Source organism: Solea solea, chromosome 2 (genome assembly GCF_958295425.1).
Source record: "Solea solea chromosome 2, fSolSol10.1, whole genome shotgun sequence".
Classification (NCBI taxonomy): Eukaryota; Metazoa; Chordata; class Actinopteri; order Pleuronectiformes; family Soleidae; genus Solea; species Solea solea.
In genome coordinates, this window is record NC_081135.1 from 29,834,710 (window position 1) to 29,851,368 (window position 16,659).

The 16,659-nt window shown below is 37.8% G+C and overlaps 1 protein-coding gene across 4 annotated transcripts; it reads left to right on the forward strand.

Annotated features, from left to right (window-relative positions):
- The first annotated feature begins 1,891 nt into the window (after positions 1-1,891).
- Positions 1,892-16,576, forward strand: spopla (speckle type BTB/POZ protein like a). 4 transcript variants are annotated; one of them, XM_058618113.1, is made up of 13 exons: positions 1,892-2,071; positions 3,277-3,355; positions 3,733-3,881; positions 6,533-6,651; positions 7,423-7,544; positions 7,891-8,042; positions 8,168-8,295; positions 9,092-9,269; positions 10,233-10,288; positions 10,549-10,671; positions 13,027-13,169; positions 13,272-13,325; positions 13,855-16,576. In XM_058618113.1, exons 4-13 carry the CDS (start codon positions 6,574-6,576, stop codon positions 13,997-13,999), a joined length of 1,179 nt encoding a protein of 392 aa, XP_058474096.1. In that variant the 5' UTR covers positions 1,892-2,071; positions 3,277-3,355; positions 3,733-3,881; positions 6,533-6,573; the 3' UTR covers positions 14,000-16,576. The 4 variants fall into 4 exon arrangements, with proteins under 4 accessions (XP_058474096.1, XP_058474087.1, XP_058474112.1 ...); XM_058618129.1 differs by lacking the exon at positions 1,892-2,071 and adding an exon at positions 2,508-3,188; XM_058618104.1 differs by lacking the exon at positions 3,733-3,881.
- Positions 16,577-16,659: the final 83 nt, after the last annotated feature.

A 16,659-nucleotide genomic window follows, 5' to 3' on the forward strand; every position in this document is an offset into this window, starting at 1 on the left:
TGCTTTGTATTTCCTAGACAAGAAACATCAGAGGCAGACAGAAAAGACAGTGGCTGAGAATTAGCTGCAGATGAGGCTTTTATCTATCATATAAGCTACGCAATATCAAGGCTCATTTCTTCGTTTATTTTTTCTGTCTGTAGCCTATGAGCGTAGGCTACTATTGGCATATAATAGACAGATACTGAGTATGCTTCCTCACATTGTTTGCATTAATTCACATTTGTGGATTTAAATATACACACACACACACACACACACACACACACACACACACACACTGGCCTAATCCTTACCCTGAACCGAACCTTAATCTTACCTGAAACTCATCCTAACCTTAAAACAAGTCTTCACCTTAAAATATAGTCATTTACGTTATGGGGACTGGATTTTTGTCCCAATAAGGAAGACAAGTCCCACTTAATGGTATAAAGGTGGTCATGTGACTGCGTAAACAGATTTAGGTTCCCACAAGTAGTCACGCATGGACAAACATCAAAATGCATTTGAAAATATAATACCAAATACCAAACGAATAAATGTATAAAAATTAACATTGTATATATTGTGTCAATGCAGGCACCAGCACAACCTTATTTGGCGTTATCACTAATGAAAAAGTAGCTTAAATAGCCCCTAATATGAGACAGAACTACTCTGAGCGGTGGAGTATGGGGTAGCCAATCTCCCGTGTTGATGCTGCAAGTACACAGTAGTGAATGACATTGAGGTACAAAACTCCTATGCATGAAACAAAATGACACATATAGTGGCATAGTGATAACCACTTTGAAACGGTATTCTTTGGTCGAACAAAGGAGACGAAAATTAAACAGAAAGTAACAGGCTGACATGAAGTTAACAGTGAGTTGTCAGCTAACATTCACGGTTAAATAACCTAACTTCTACAAAGAACACCTAACACCTCAACGAGTACCTTGTTTTCCAGTACCTCCTCATAGCACGGTTACACAAAACTGCTGTGACATCATTTTATACTCGACACAAAAAATCTCGTGATAAGCAAAGCAGTTCTTTTCAGTGTACTGAATCATTAGAATCACTACAAAGATTAGTTTAGTACTTCCTGCATGACTCTGTTTGACACAGTCACTGGACTAAAATAAACGGAACAGATTTTGATTTGCCTCAGGAGAGTCAGCTTTCAACAGTGCTGTCGCTAAATACACCAGACTCCTCTATTGAGATTTTAGAAATGTCCTTGCTAAAAGCAGGTTTTCAGGATTTTTTATTCTTTTTATCTGATTATTCAGTTTGATTCGGTTTGATTCCTGTGTCGGATGTCACACTCATAACTCTTCCAGTGACAACACTCCGTGACCAATCACTGGCTGGCAGTCTGTTGACATCACATTTCATTTCACATTTCTTGTACTGAAAAATCATTAGGTTCTAGGTACTAATGGAAAAGCAAACAAAATCAAGTCAAGTCGAGCCGAGTCATGCTAGAACTGCATTGTGGAAAAGCACCACTAATAAGATAAGATAAAATAAGATAGTCCTTTATTAGGTTCAACTGAACAGGAACTTGTCAAGAACTGATTTCAACAAGTACAGGCAAATCACAGTAGGCACCAAGCACCATGCTGTCCAATATCATGTTTTGTGTTCTTATGATGCCATCTCATTGTTTTCAAAAAGTATTTTTTACAGTACTAAATACAAAAAAGTATTTTGAAACAACATCTGGAGGCATAGTCATCATCTCAATAAAATAACATAATAATAGTTTGTATTTGAAATACATATTTTAGATATATGTATTAGAAATACTGACCATCCCTGTTTGTAGTAAAAGTAGTTATATGAATCAGCTGGAAAAAATGGACCAGGATGTTGTTTTTCGCGCATGCGCAATGTATATAATTTCTAACCTGATAAGCTACCAGCCAGCTAGACGGATGAATGCTAGCCCACTTATAAACTAGACAAAGAAGCCTTGTGAAGGGACTGAGTGAAAAAGAATTTAAAGTGACCGAGGGTGAAAGGAGCGAGTGTGACATAGAGCTACATGCGTTACTCGATATATATGGAAGTATGAAATTCAAAGGTACGCCGTCACTGTGTCTTTGTGAACTTTTTGTGAGCATCAGTGCAGAGATTAGCTTTGGCTAGCAGCTAGCCAAGGCTTGTAGCCGCGTTTGTTTTCCCACCAGTACAAAACATGAGGGTTTCCGTTAGCTTGGTTCGCTAGCGTCTTGCAACAGGAATCAGTGAAGGCCCTTTGTTATAGTCTGTGTTTTACATTGTCCTTATGGGACATTAGTAGTTTGAATTAATGTATCGGCAGCTAGCATATGTGGCAACAGAGGAGTAACGTTATACATGGAAGATTGCTTGGTTGTCGCTGATAGATGTATTGTTAGTCAGCTAGCTGGTCGGTGTTAGCCACATATGCGGTCTAGGGCTAAAGTGAAGTTAACGTTTACCTTGCTAATGATATCATCAAATGTAGTCTTGTGTTAGCTTAAAACAAACTGTTCACCAAAGTATCTGAGTCGTACACTTTTTCTTTAGTTTGGATTGGAAGTATTTTTCTTCGTTCAACTAGCGTATATGTTGAAGTCATATCGAAGCAGTATTCATGATGATGGCATGTGAATTAGTGTTGACACTTTGGTTGGTGCTGCGCTAACATTGGGCTGTTGCTTTCCAGTGATATCGACTTTGTATTAAGAGTAGTCGCATCCGCTTACATCGCGACTAGCATATGATGCTAGGCTAGAATGAGCCACGGAGCTCTATAAAGCCTTGGTCGTTAATCTTTCAACCTATGTATACTAACTGGATGCCTTTCTATGAACATCACTTTTGTTGTTGTCAAGGCAGCACAGCACGACTCCAGCTAATGAGTTAACCAAACAAAGTTGTAGGTGAATATTCATGTAGCTAATGCAACTGACTAGCGCTCAGGCCAAACAGACATATAAGACGATAAAGCATTATCTATTCAGTAATATTAAATATGGCAACACAATGAAAACCCACCCATGTAGTGTCCTATCAGTCTGACATCTGATTCAATTTGTTTTGTAAACGCGGATTACTTAAGTAGTTTGAAAGCTCTTACGTTTTTGTAACTTGTATATATAATTTATATCCTTGGGTCGATGTTGTAGTTCTGGTGCGGTGTGAGGACTGAGACTTTTGTAGGGCCAGATGCTTAGGTAAGGTAATGACTCTCAATTACCTTCTAGACAGCAGAAGGTAGAGAAGGTCCATTTCTAAGGCTTAATGTCTACTTCTTTTTTATAGAGTGGGACATGGAGATGGGGCCATGAAGGATCCCGTGATAACATAGAGAACTGTCATCACTGTGCATTTCAACCAAGAGGTGATGTGAACATCTAATTTCATTCTTGCCCAAAGTGACTCACATTGTGTGTTGAACCATTATAACTGAAAGTAGCAGCAGTGTACTGTAGAGAACATGAAATTGTCACTACGTAACTTGAGGTTAACTCATTAACTCATTCAAAATTCTCTCAAAATACTTTGTGAGTATAAAGTCCTCTAATTCATGTTGTGAAGTTAGAAGATATCCTTATGGCCTTTTATAGTTCCTCCGAGCATTGCCATTTTTTCACTTGCAAATTTGTCAAATAGTCTAATTTGTAAAGATTGTAAATGCAAAAGTTAAACCAATTATTTTGAATGTTGTCACTAACACACACACACTGTCTGTCTGCGTGTGTGTGTGTGTATGCACAGGAGCAGATATTCTGTATCACTGTAAATCAAATTGTAAGGGAACTTCAGGGAAGGCAGCTCGAAGAACAGTAATTCTAACTGGCATCTCTCTCGGTATTTGTCATCTGCATCTCCATCTTGTAGGCATCTCTGTTTTGAGCTTCTTTTTTGTAAGTTTTTCTATGTTTTTGATTCTGTCCACATTTGCTTGTTTTTGAACAATATTCACTATACTGTATATACATTTTAGAGTAGTAAAAACCCTTTTAGACAGATAAACTTTGTGTGGAACATGAATAGAGCTCTGGATGTCACATGACTCGGGTTGCTCACAGCTGGAAAAGCTTCTAAAAAATGAATATGGAGTATGGAAGAGTATGAGTATGGAATGTGGCCACACCTGACATTATTCCAGATCTGCAGCCTTTAAAATAAACAATATATAAATGAATCAGTTCTGTAACAATGCAGATTCACAGCTTCCTGGTTGTCAGTTTAGGGCAAACTTAGCTTAAAACAATCTTGTCTGTAACTTTTTATGTTAGTGTGTCTTAAAATACAACAAGGTTTACATACATGCACTTTTACGTCAGTAAGAAGCGATAAGGTGCATTTCATGAAAGTTTACCCTTATATGCCGACCATGAAGCTACAAATCTGGACTCCAACATTGTGATTAATGCCAGTACTTGATATTAAGTGACCACTCTACAAGCAGAATCTGTTGTCTGTGGAGTCCCATCATTCCATCTTCTCCACTCACTTTGAGTATGTTTTATTGCAGCAATCCGCCTCTGCGATCCTCAGGATCCTTGGTGATCCAGTAAAATCCTCTCCAATTAGCCTGTCCACAACTGTTTCGTCTTCTTGGCACACAACATTTATCCACCATCTTCCCATAAAAAGTGAAGATGGTGGATAAATGTTTTTATTTTTTTGAAAGCAGCCGGTGAAGAGACTTGGTTGCATGACTTTAGCTATTGGAGCTCATTACAATTGTCTGTAGGCCTGCAATTTAAGATTATTTTCATAAGCCATTGATCTGTCAGTTATTTTCTTTATTAATCGATTATTGTTTGGGCCATATAATTTCAGATGATGTTGAAAAAGGGTGATTGTTTCCCAAACCTCGAAGATGATGTTCTCAAACGTCTTGTATTGTCTACAAACCAAAGAAAGATACCAGGTGATATTCACAAAAATCAGGAAGTAGATTATTGATTATACCAATAGTTGACAATACATTTAGTCATCCATTAATTGATTAAATGTTGAGCTGTAATTGTCTGAGGAAATGTTCTCGCCAAGTTAGGGAACCATGCTATTGATATAGAACTCTGGACGCCACATGACACTGTTCACACTGCCATGGTGGCAGGAGAAGTTTCTGAGCACTGCCAGTTTCATGTTGCCAGAGATGACAGTGCATTTTAAATCAATGGCGCTCAAGCAAAATATCTCATAAGATATCTGACTCTCCGAGTGTATCTGGTCCCCGGGTGCTTTTCAGTAGTATGGAAAAAGACATAGTAGAAATTATTCTACACCTGCAGAAAGTTGAAGATGTCAGGTTAATCTTCAACTTTCTGATAAACTTTACCTCATCATACTCTGGAGAATGCTTACAAATGGGGAAAAAAAGCTTGTAAAATAAACAAGATTGAAGTTAATTGGTGTTGAATACTTTACCTGATGTGGTAAAATGCTCTCCTGTTTGCTTGTTCTTGGCTGTTTTGGCATCTCAGGGCACAACAGCTGTAAATACTGCGGGTGTTGCCTGATATATTGTCTGGTACATATGTTGCCTGTTATATATGTCCTTGGAACAGCGCAGCTTTCTGACAAAATGGTGTCATTTGGATTCTGTGAGTTACATTACTGGGTTGTGTGACATCACCTAGCAGAGCTCTATAGTTTGTTCAAAATTCACAATAATGTCAATCCTTACAGCCTAAAGGGAAAGTCCATGAAGTGTAGGTGGCAATCATTTGGGGGTATTTTGATGGTAGAACATTTCAAAAACCTTTCCTAATAACCATAACTCTCACATGTGAGATGTGTGTGTGCCCTGATGAAGACTGTTGAGTCAAAATGTGTGGGTTGCTACTTCTACTTATAAACTCTCCCCTAAGATGGAAAGGACAGAAATGATTGTATGTTTTAAATAGTTTTACCAGTTTACCAGGTTGACAGTCAGTCACATATATTGCCATTCTTACTAAAAGGGATAGGCAGCCCAAGACAATGTAATATTTGGTCCTATTCATTGAATATTTTGTGTGGAAACTGTGAATTCACTATTTTCTATCTAAAAAATACACCTGTTTGTGCCCCCACAAACAGAACATCGCAATGTTGAGCTGCCTGTCCTGTCCTTTCTGCTCACCTCACCTTTTTAAAGGGCTCATTCTAGTGTGGTTGCCTTTCAATAATTTCAAGTGTAACACAGTATTGACTGATTTGAACATAGACAGCCCACAGTCTTTTTTTTTGTTTGTTTCTGTTTTTTTACAACTGTCATTTGAATGTTTGACACGTTTTTCTGTCCGTTTCTGCACAATTTATATCACCTGATGATGTTGAGAATAGCTGTTAGGACTTATGGCCATGCAGTAAAGGATTTCACATTTCAGTCACTATCTGTGACACATTTCAGTGGTTAGATTTTATTATAATCACATGTTTGTCTTTGCAGTGACCTCGTTTTCCTTATCACAATCAGATCAGGAACAGACTTGAATTCTTTGAATAGATTTTGAAGTGAAATGATTGGTTTTAATTTGTGCAAAAATAATGATATTTGCTGTCTTGAAATTATTAGTGCTTCAGGGACACAAGTGAGTGGTACTCCCTAAGTGGGCAATGTCACGGGTTCCCACCCCTCCCCCTCCTGGGGAGATGTCGAGTGGACCTGTGGCAGAAAGCTGGTGTTACACACAGGTATGGGCATAACGCAACTCCTTTTGTATACATAACAAAGATGACAGATTTCACTGTGTTTCAGATGCAAACTGATTATGTTTTAGCTTATTAAATAATGATTTGCTTTGTTTGTTCTCACACTATCTTTGAATAATAGATCATTTACTCATACAACCCTGGATAACAAAAACAAGTTTTAGAAAGCCTGGATTTGGCTCTTATTCATTCCTTACAATTATATTTTTTACTAATTTCCCTCCTTAATTTGAATGGCCTTTTCATAGTATGCAGTGTGTCATATAGTGAGTCTTGATAGGAACGGATGGAATGTTAAGATTCAACTCTTGAAATTAGGGCTAAACATTATTTACAAATCGGAATTGCAATGTTTAATAATGCAATTAACAAATCACAGAGCTTGCAGTTTCGGATACGTTTTACATCATTTCTGACTTATGGTTTATACTATTTTAGTTTAAGTAATGTTTTTCTATATCGTTTAAGTTCTTCTTGAGTTAGAGTATAGAATATTTATTGTATTGCATGTGATAATGCTTCATGTAGTATAAGTATTACAACATGAATGTTGAACAAATGCTTGACTTAAAGACATTATCTGACCAGTTGTGCTGCAGGGTTAGAACAGTAAAGTGAACATGCTGATTTAAACGTTTTTCAGTTCAAACGATGTAAACCATGTCTTACCACAGTAAAACAATGTTGCTGGAAAAAAGGGAAAAGGAGAGATTTAGTTTGATGGTTCTTTGTGTTTCTTTTGCTGGTTCCAAGGTCAAAGTTGTGAAGTTTTCCTACATGTGGACCATAAACAACTTCAGTTTTTGCAGAGAAGAAATGGGAGAGGTATTGAAGAGCTCAACCTTCTCCTCTGGTCCAAATGACAAAATGAAATGGTTGGTACTTAATTTGAATTTCTCACTGGGCTTAATCACAATGTCTCCCTAGCTTTTTTGGTCTATGAATAAATGTTTTACAATTTATATTAATACTTGAAGACATTTGTTTGCTTTTAAATGTATGTAATGAACAATTGTTTGTCCTTTTTGAAATTTCTCAATCTCATGAAATGTCTTTTGAAAACATTTGTGTTGCCGTGCCACATAAATGACTTTCTCAAAACAAGACAAAGTCACCCCTGAAGTCATATTGTTTTGACAAGTGATAAAAGTAGCGATGACTATCTGTCTTCTGAAGTTTTGTAAGATTACTAATGTGCAACGGCATCTGTTTACTTTTTAGGTGTCTGCGAGTCAATCCAAAGGGACTTGATGATGAAAGCAAAGACTATCTCTCACTGTATTTACTACTTGTTAGTTGTCCAAAAAGTGAAGTCCGAGCGAAGTTCAAGTTTTCGTTGTTGAACGCTAAGAGAGAGGAGACAAAAGCGATGGGTGAGTGCAAGCTTTTGGAAACGTCATTTCATCCACTTGTACTTTGTATTTGATGCTCTTTTGTATCACCACTTATGTGTTGCTTAGCAATTAACAGACTTTTTGTTCTATTCTTGTCATTACAGAAAGCCAAAGAGCATACAGATTTGTCCAAGGTAAAGACTGGGGCTTCAAAAAATTTATAAGGAGAGATTTCCTCCTTGATGAAACCAATGGACTCTTACCCGATGACAAGCTCACCCTCTTTTGTGAGGTAAATGTTTTTCTGTTGCTTTTTTTGGGATGTTTTTTAGGTGAATCATTTTGGACAATAACTGATTTTCCTCTAAAGTAAATGGCATTCTCTCTGCAAATGTTATCCACGAGAAATTATCAAAACTGCATTTGTGTATTTATTTTCATTATTTCATCAGCCACCTGCTGTTAAGTTTAAGTATTATATACCTGTATTGTTACTGAGCTACTGCTGTGTTTTGTGTATACAATTCATAACATTTTTCACATCAAGTCCTTTCATCAAAAGCCGATCATTGTTAAATTGAACCATTTAAATCTCTTGCGTTACCTGCAGTGAAGTATCAAGGCTTAAAGTCCATTTAAATACAACTGTTTGATGGCATTTCCCTCAAATTATATTGTCTTGGGTAACAAAATGATCTGTCCTCCTCCCGTCATTTACGTTGACGATAATTTAATTCAACGTGTCAAGAAGAATAAATGTCTCTCAAAATGTTCTTTCAAAGGGAAGAGTTCAATTAAGTTCCATTAAATTGTGAGGGAAAATGCAATTGGCTGAATACTTTGTGTGTAGAGCACTTCCAGAAAGATTTATTTATAATTAAAGACAAAATGTATTTTCTTGCATTAGGTGTTTCAGGAAAGTTGTTTTGCATTTTTGCAACCAACACACCCTCCCACTGTAGGATAAATGAAAATGCACATTAAAAAGATTATCCTTCAGTGCAGTGAGACACATTTTCTTTTCACCTGTCTTTATGCTTGAAGCTGCTTCAGCTTGTGATCCTCTCTCTTTTGGCTCTCATTTCCAGGTAAGCGTTGTCCAAGACTCCGTCAACATTTCGGGCCAGTCCAACATGAATATGCTGAAAGTACCCGAGTGTCAGCTATCTGATGACCTAGGGAATCTATGGGAGTGTTCACGCTTCACAGACTGCAGTCTTTATGTGGGAGGACAGGAGTTCAAAGCTCACAAATCCATCCTTGCAGGTAAGCCTGCCCTTGACCTCTTTTGGCTTGTACCATTACAACTGAATTGGAATGGTCCTCTGGTCTTCACGTGTTAAATGTATAGAGAAATGTCTAAAAGGAGTTGTTAGAGAGGATTAACTGGCACTGAAGGAGCAAAGTTGTTATCGAATTGGTGTAATAAAATTTGAATAAAGAGTATTTAGCAAGCTGTAAGCTGGACAGAATCCTCTAAACTGGCCAGTTAGAACCATAAGCACCTGGAAAGGCTGTGGCGAGTCTGTATTTCTTCCCGAGTTCTGCACTGGGTGTTAATCCACCTCACTGCTCATGCTTGCTCCTGCTTGGCCCTGCTGATTGTAGGATCTGGAAGATTGAGAGGCTGGCTCTCCTCTTCAGCTTGTCTCCATTAGACATGGTGACAACTGCAATAGTGAGGGGGGAAATGCTGACAAAGTGTCCACTCAAAAGATTTTACAGTATTTTCGAGCCACAATACTTCAGTTGTAATAGTCCATGTTTTTTGTGCACTTTATCTATGTGAGACAGCTGTGTCTTATTATATGCTGGTCTATCAAACACTCTATTTAATATTGTACTTATTTTACAAGCAAACCATATTGAAATGTGATTGAATAAATGGCATAAACATCATAAGTAATGAAAATAAACCTATTCATGTAACACAACTCACTAAGTCCTGAACAGATTCTCATCTTGAATCCACTGACACTCTTTGCAATTTTGCTTTGTAGAGGCTCGTCAAAATGAAATTTCAGACAAATCATTACGAATTCTGCAAGATTCCATGTTAAACATCTGAATCAATTTTTATTGCACAATTACTTCTGTATTTTCTGTATCATGGAAGTTATAGGGCCCTAATAATGTTACTAAGTCTTTTTGAACACTGATTTTGTGTTGCTAACATGCTTAGTGTGATGTTGGCTTGTCATTATTAACAGTGTCTTTTCTTTTTGACAGCAAGGTCACCTGTCTTTAATGCTATGTTTGAACATGAAATGGAAGAAAGTAAAAAGGTAAGAATAAATAAGTGCTGTTATTCCCTAGGTTATGTTCTTCTTTCCTATACTATCCTCCACTAAGGAGGTTATATTTTCAGCCTCATTTGTTTCTTTGTCTGACTGTGAGTAGACTCCAAAAAGTAAAGTGAAAGATAGATTGAGAAACTTTGGTGGAGTTCTGAACTCTCTGAGTGCTTCCTCTAGGTTTTCTGTTCTTCTGGCTTTAATTTCCAAGCTCTTGTGAGTTGTCGAGTAACTCTTCGTCTTGCTTGCAGAACCGCGTTGACATCAGTGATGTGGACCCAGACGTCTTTAAGGAAATGATGGGCTTCATCTATACAGGAAAGGCCCCAAACCTGGAGAAGATGGCAGACAATTTGCTGGCTGCTGCAGACAAAGTAAGTACACAAGGCATATTTTAGTACATGTTTGCCACACACTTTAAAAGGGAAAACTGTTCCTCACATTTACAAATACTGGTGTGTGATTTTTTTTTTTTTTTTTTTTTTTTTTTTTTTTTTTTTAAATGTTTATAATCAAATCGAAATTCAACTTTACTAGAGCTGAAACGATTAATCGATTACTAAATTAATCGACAACTATTTTGATGATTGAATAATCGGTTTGAAGCTTTTTCCATGATTAAAACAAGATTTCCGATTGTTTAAGCTTCTTAAATGTGAATATTGTCTTAATTTATTTGCTTTGGATATCAAAGAAAATCAAAGTCAATCATTTTGGTTTGTGGACAAAACAAGACATTTGAGAAAATCATCTTTTCCAGGTTTGACGAACATTTTTTGAAGGTTTTCTGATATTCTGAACACTAAACGATTAATCGAGAAAATAATCGACAGATTAATCGATTATGAAAATAATCGTTAGTTGCAGCTCTAAACATTACATAAATCTACGAGGACGTTAGTTGGTGATATTTCTGTGGGAATGTGGCAATATTGAAAATGTCTTATCTGGGTGTGAACACATTTTATAACCTCACTTGAGTAATTTTCTTTTTTATAAAGTGAATGATGACAATAGACAGTTCAGTATAACATTGTCAAAAAAATGTGCAGATGTTCCTGAGGGCATAGGTTTAAAACATGAGACTTGAACTTTATGGCTGCAACGAGTATTTGATGAATCTGCAATTATTTTGACAATCAACGAATTAGTTGATGGTTTTTTCAATAATTAGATTTAATTGATAATTGATTTTTCAGCTTCTTTAATGTGAATATTTTCTGATGTCCTTGCTCGATATAACAAATACATCATTAAAACTGTATCATTTTGGTTTGTGGACAAATTGGACAAAAAGACATTTGTAATTAATACAAATGTCTTGAAAACTTCTTATCAAGTTGTTCAGCAGAGGGCGCTGTGAGTGCAGCTTGGCCTGCATTCATGGCATCTTTGCTCATCAGAAGAAGACAAAAGTAATGTGTCGTTTTTTGGTGAAAATAGGAGACAGATAAACCTCTTAAGTTGACAGTCACAACACCAAAGTATCTTGAAAGCATTATGTGGAAGTGTCTCTGCGGGGTTTCCTTCAGGTCCTTGAAATACGATGTTTTGGGCACTGTACACTGTCTCTCTCCCTCTCTCTCTCTCTGCGCTGCTCACGTGAGATTCCATATAGAACAATGAGTGTGTAACATTAAGCAAGAGAGAGTAAATTACGTGATGCCTGGAAAATGCAATTCCAAGATCTCTGGCTCATCAAAGAAAGTTAGAAAGACTGGCTTGTCTTTGAAAAGTCCTTGAATTTGATGTCAACCAAGGTTTGGGGACCTGGTTTTGAGCTCGGGGGCCACGCAAGACTATCACAGTTAAGTTGTGTGAACAGAATAGTTTCACAAGACTTATGTATAGGGTACAGGAAGTGTCATATTAATATATATTCTCTTTCAAATGAGAATCAATAGGAATCGCAAAATCGATTTTTTTTATTTATTTATTTTTTAACCTAGCCCTACCTGTAGCTGTAGCAGAGTGTGACCTTTGTTTAATATTACCCGAGGCTTGACGTAATTGGTTATTTTTATTCAGTGCCTCATTTTTATTTGCTCCTATTCCGATCTCTCTGCCTGGTTCACGGCACGTGGAGGACGACACTCGTCGGTCTTTGTGCAGAATATATGTGTAAATGCTCTGGTATCAAATAACCTGTTTAGCAAATAAGTAGACAAGTAACATTTTCACTATTTCACTACACTTAGGTTTAGTCTACCACCTCAATCCCTCTCTCTTTTTTCTGTCAGCCTCACAGCAGGAGTCTGCTCTTTTCTCTTCTTTCTCTCTAAACTTCAGTAGAAATATTATTTCTTTTACTACCAGTAACCTTTTTTGGAAAATAAATTGTCTGTTCTCTTGGCTAAGTTACAATCGGATTGTGAATTTGCAGACACTCGATTGTAAAAAGATGGGATGAGAATCCCATCGGGACATCCCTGTTAGAAACTATTAGTTAAATGATGAACTTGTTTTTGGGAAACTTTTAATATTAATGCCTGTCCACACTCATAGTAGTTATTGCTAAATGTAGTAGAATTGTGTTGAGATACTGGTATTTTTTGTCTTCATTCCAAGTGAAGGCATAATTATAAACAAACAAAAAAACAACTCATATTGCATACTGTAGTGTTTCTTTATACTAATTGTATAGAGACAAACCAGAAACCATGGGCATCCACACTGAATCCGCAATGTAACCGCTGTTTATTGTGCACCCCTTCACCCGCCACCCCCAGTACGCTTTGGAGCGTTTAAAGGTCATGTGTGAAGAGGCCCTGTGCAACAGCCTTTCAGTGGAGAATGTGGCCGACACCCTCATCCTTGCAGACTTGCACAGTGCCGAGCAGCTCAAAGCACAAGCCATAGATTTTATCAACAGGCAAGTATCGCAAAAAAAAAAAAAAAACCTCCAATGATAAATTTCTGCTGCCATTTCTGTTTACCAGCCCTGAATGCTTACCTTTTTATCTCCTTGCCATAGGTGCAGTGTCCTGAGACAGCTGGGCTGTAAAGATGGAAAGAACTGGAATAGCAAGTATGTAATTAGCTGATATATGTGACACAAGATTAATAACACACTCTTATCTCTCCCGCCAACCAGATGCATTAGAATTCATTGTTTTAGCCCAGGCAGACGGAGTGCTATTTGCCTTCTCAGTTTGAAGCGCCATATCTTTGTATCCGTGTTATTAATAGACTCATACCTGCATAAACTCTGGAAATGGAATATTTGTGGAATTTTAAAGAGAAAGGCGGCGGTGGCCGCTACGGGACGTTTTTTTTTCTTTCTTCCCGATGATGTATTGTGTTATTATAGGACACCTTGAAATATTGAACTTGTGTCTGTCTCCGTTGCACTCGGAGTGCGAAGATGTTATAATCCACTGCATTAATTTCACACTTCACACACAGAGCACTAACGGTCCGTTTCAAGTTGCACTCTGAAACTCACAAATCAAGTCCTCCTTATTGGTGCTGTCATTATGGTCTCATTTGTGCTTATTGATTTTTAATGTGCACATTTGTATGTCTGAGTGTTAACTCCATTTTCCCTGTGCTTACAGTCATGCTACAGACATAATGGAGACTGCAGGCTGGAAGTCAATGATCCAGTCCCATCCTCACTTGGTAGCTGAGGCCTTTCGTGCCCTGGCGTCAGCACAGTGCCCACCCTTCGGTCTTCCTAGGAAGCGTCTAAAACAGTCCTGACTGCCCGACTGCCCCCGGACTTTATTGGAGGTGCGAAGCATGGGTTTACAGAGGAAGGACTAGCAAGGATACCACTCTTATTTCCACCAAAATGGAACACACTTGAATAAAGAGGAGTGGAGCTTTCTGGCCAGGAGTGTGGTGAGGCTGGCACGCGGACGACTGACATCAGTGGATTGGGAAAAAGATTGGTTCAGTCAGTGTTTGCTTGCTTGCTTTGCTTCCTCAGCTGGATTCTGTTCAGTTCAGGTCGCAAGTCAAGCTGAATGCTACTGTCTTATTTTTCCTGTAATTTAAAAAAAAAAAAAAAATGGCCTTAATATATCTGCCATTGCTCTGGCGCTGCTCTAGAGTACCTTGTCTATTTTACCCTGTGCCTGCCTTGTCACAAAGACCAGGCCACCTCCAGGTTGCACTAGTTCCCATGAATAGTCATTTTGATATGGAGTTCTATAGGAACGTAACAAAGGTTTAACTAAATGGGAAATATTATATATATTTGTAATGTTTAGCCCGTTTTGTGACTAGACATTAAAAAGCATGAACACTTTCAGTGCAAGGTCAGTTCTTTACACTTTTTAAAAGATGTGTATGCCCCATATTGATGGCACCATTTCTATGTAAATGACAGTTGAACCATCTTCAGAAGACCAGTGTACAACAAAGTCTGTTCTTTTGCATATTTGTGGGGAAAACTAGTAATCTGCCATTATGAAGACTCAGTGTCAATCCTAATAATTCATGTGAGACGGGACGTGTCGTCTGTACCTTGGCCCTAATATATAAAAACATTGGAAGTATATGGAAGTATTTACTCAGTCTCCCATCTGAATGGCATATTCCAGATCATACGTCTGTGAAACTGTTATAGATTAAATTTTAAGAATTGTTTTCCTTAATATTGCCAACTTGCAAATATATATTCTCAGTATATTGTGGTTAACTAAAAGTGGAGAGACTAATGCATGGTCATGTTATTGTCAAACAAAGTGTCCAATTTTGTTTTTTTTTTACCAATTTGTTTTCTGCAATTATCCGACATATTTGTGCAGAATTAAATGAATTGAGTATGTGCAAAAAAAATTTCCTCTAACACGCTTGGATATTTGTAGGATGCTGAGCATCACTTCTACCGGCAATGTTATTCTGTGTTTGAATCGGGGAGGGGCGGGAGGGGGATCGTCATGTTTATCCAGTCAGTCTTATATGTCGTGTGGTGTGGCAGACACTTCTGAGGATTTTGTAAATTAAAAAAGGGTAGCATCATTTTTACATGATATTACTCGCCGTTCAGCGTCATGTTGAGATGTTGGAACTACTTTTTGTTTTGAAGCAAAAAAGATGAAGTTGTTGTCAGCAAGAATGCCTGCATTAACCCATTAAAACATTTCCAGCAGTCCAAAGACCCCCACGTTTGTTTTTGTTTTTTAACCCAAGATTGTTAAACTTGAGGAGCTCACAGTGGGGGAGAGTGCGTGGTTATTATTCACGCGGTCTCATTGTAATGACCATATTAATGGATGTGTATGCCAAGCAGAGTTTGTTTTTCTTCGTCTGCTTAATTTAAATATGATGATGATGATTATTGGACCTTTGTCTTCTCACATATGCATTTTCCACTTGAGTATAATTTGAACGCGAGGCTGTTCTTTCCTGCTGGAATAGAGACGTCTTGTCCGCCCTTCTCAGTCAACACAGATCCCAGAAAAATATACCTGATACCATCTCTGCTTCGGGACGCCTCCTCCACCTCCCCCGTCTTCCTCCTCCTTGGCTTTTCTCGAATGAGTGTAGCTCTCAGTTTGGTGGCGCTGTCCAAAATTGGAAATTTGTTCTGTTGTTTGGATTGAAAGAACCCAGTGTTGCTAACACTTGACGCCGGGTCACGAGTTGAATATTATATTGGCTTGTTAAGAAAATGTGTGTGTGGGGGGAGAAAAAGTCCCGTTCTCGTCATGAGACAAAAGGAATACTCACTGTGCTCGCTCCATCCACCAAGATATTGTGTCATGAAAAATATTTTTTTTTATATTAAAACATAACTACCTTTACATCCCAGGATGCTTTTGAACAAATCCAGTGTGACGGGAATCTATTGAGTTTTCCTTTTTTTTTTTTTTTTTTTTTGCAATGGATTTGTAATGGACTGTTAATCCAGGATGTCGTAAAGCTACAAAGATGTGACACTGTCCTCTGATTAAGTAGTTAATGTATGTAAAGTAAAGTGTTAATGTGATCAAGGTATTACATGGGCAATTAGCTAAAAAAAAAAAACAGTCTTTTATTTTGAACTACTGTGTCTCATAATCTGTAATGTCAGTACTGGCACAGGAAAAGTGAACTGTATGTTGCATTCCCTGTATAGTTTTCTGATGTGGCAGGAAAGCCCTGTGTGACTTGATGCCTATGGAGTGGGTGCCTCACCCTGATCAGATAAGAGTAATGGAAGCGAATGAAAAGACCCCTGTCTCTGATGGCCACAGAAAAATGGATGTGCTCCCTGAGGTGTACCGCTGGTATCATCCTACGCCTGTGGACACAGATTTATTGCCCATTAAAAAGCTACACTGAAATGTACCTCTTAAAATGGTGTGTTTATCCTGTTGAGAAGTCCTTGTAGGAATGAAACGAGCCAACTGTGTGCACTGACAGACTGGAGT

Bases quoted from the DNA above. Each gene is read 5' to 3' on its own strand.
- spopla (XM_058618113.1), top strand. From the start codon at position 6,574: ATGTCACGGGTTCCCACCCCTCCCCCTCCTGGGGAGATGTCGAGTGGA. The intron at 6,652-7,422 runs GTATGGGCATAA...GCTGGTTCCAAG, and splicing joins AAAGCTGGTGTTACACACAG to GTCAAAGTTGTGAAGTTTTC. The intron at 8,043-8,167 runs GTGAGTGCAAGC...TTGTCATTACAG, and splicing joins AGAGGAGACAAAAGCGATGG to AAAGCCAAAGAGCATACAGA.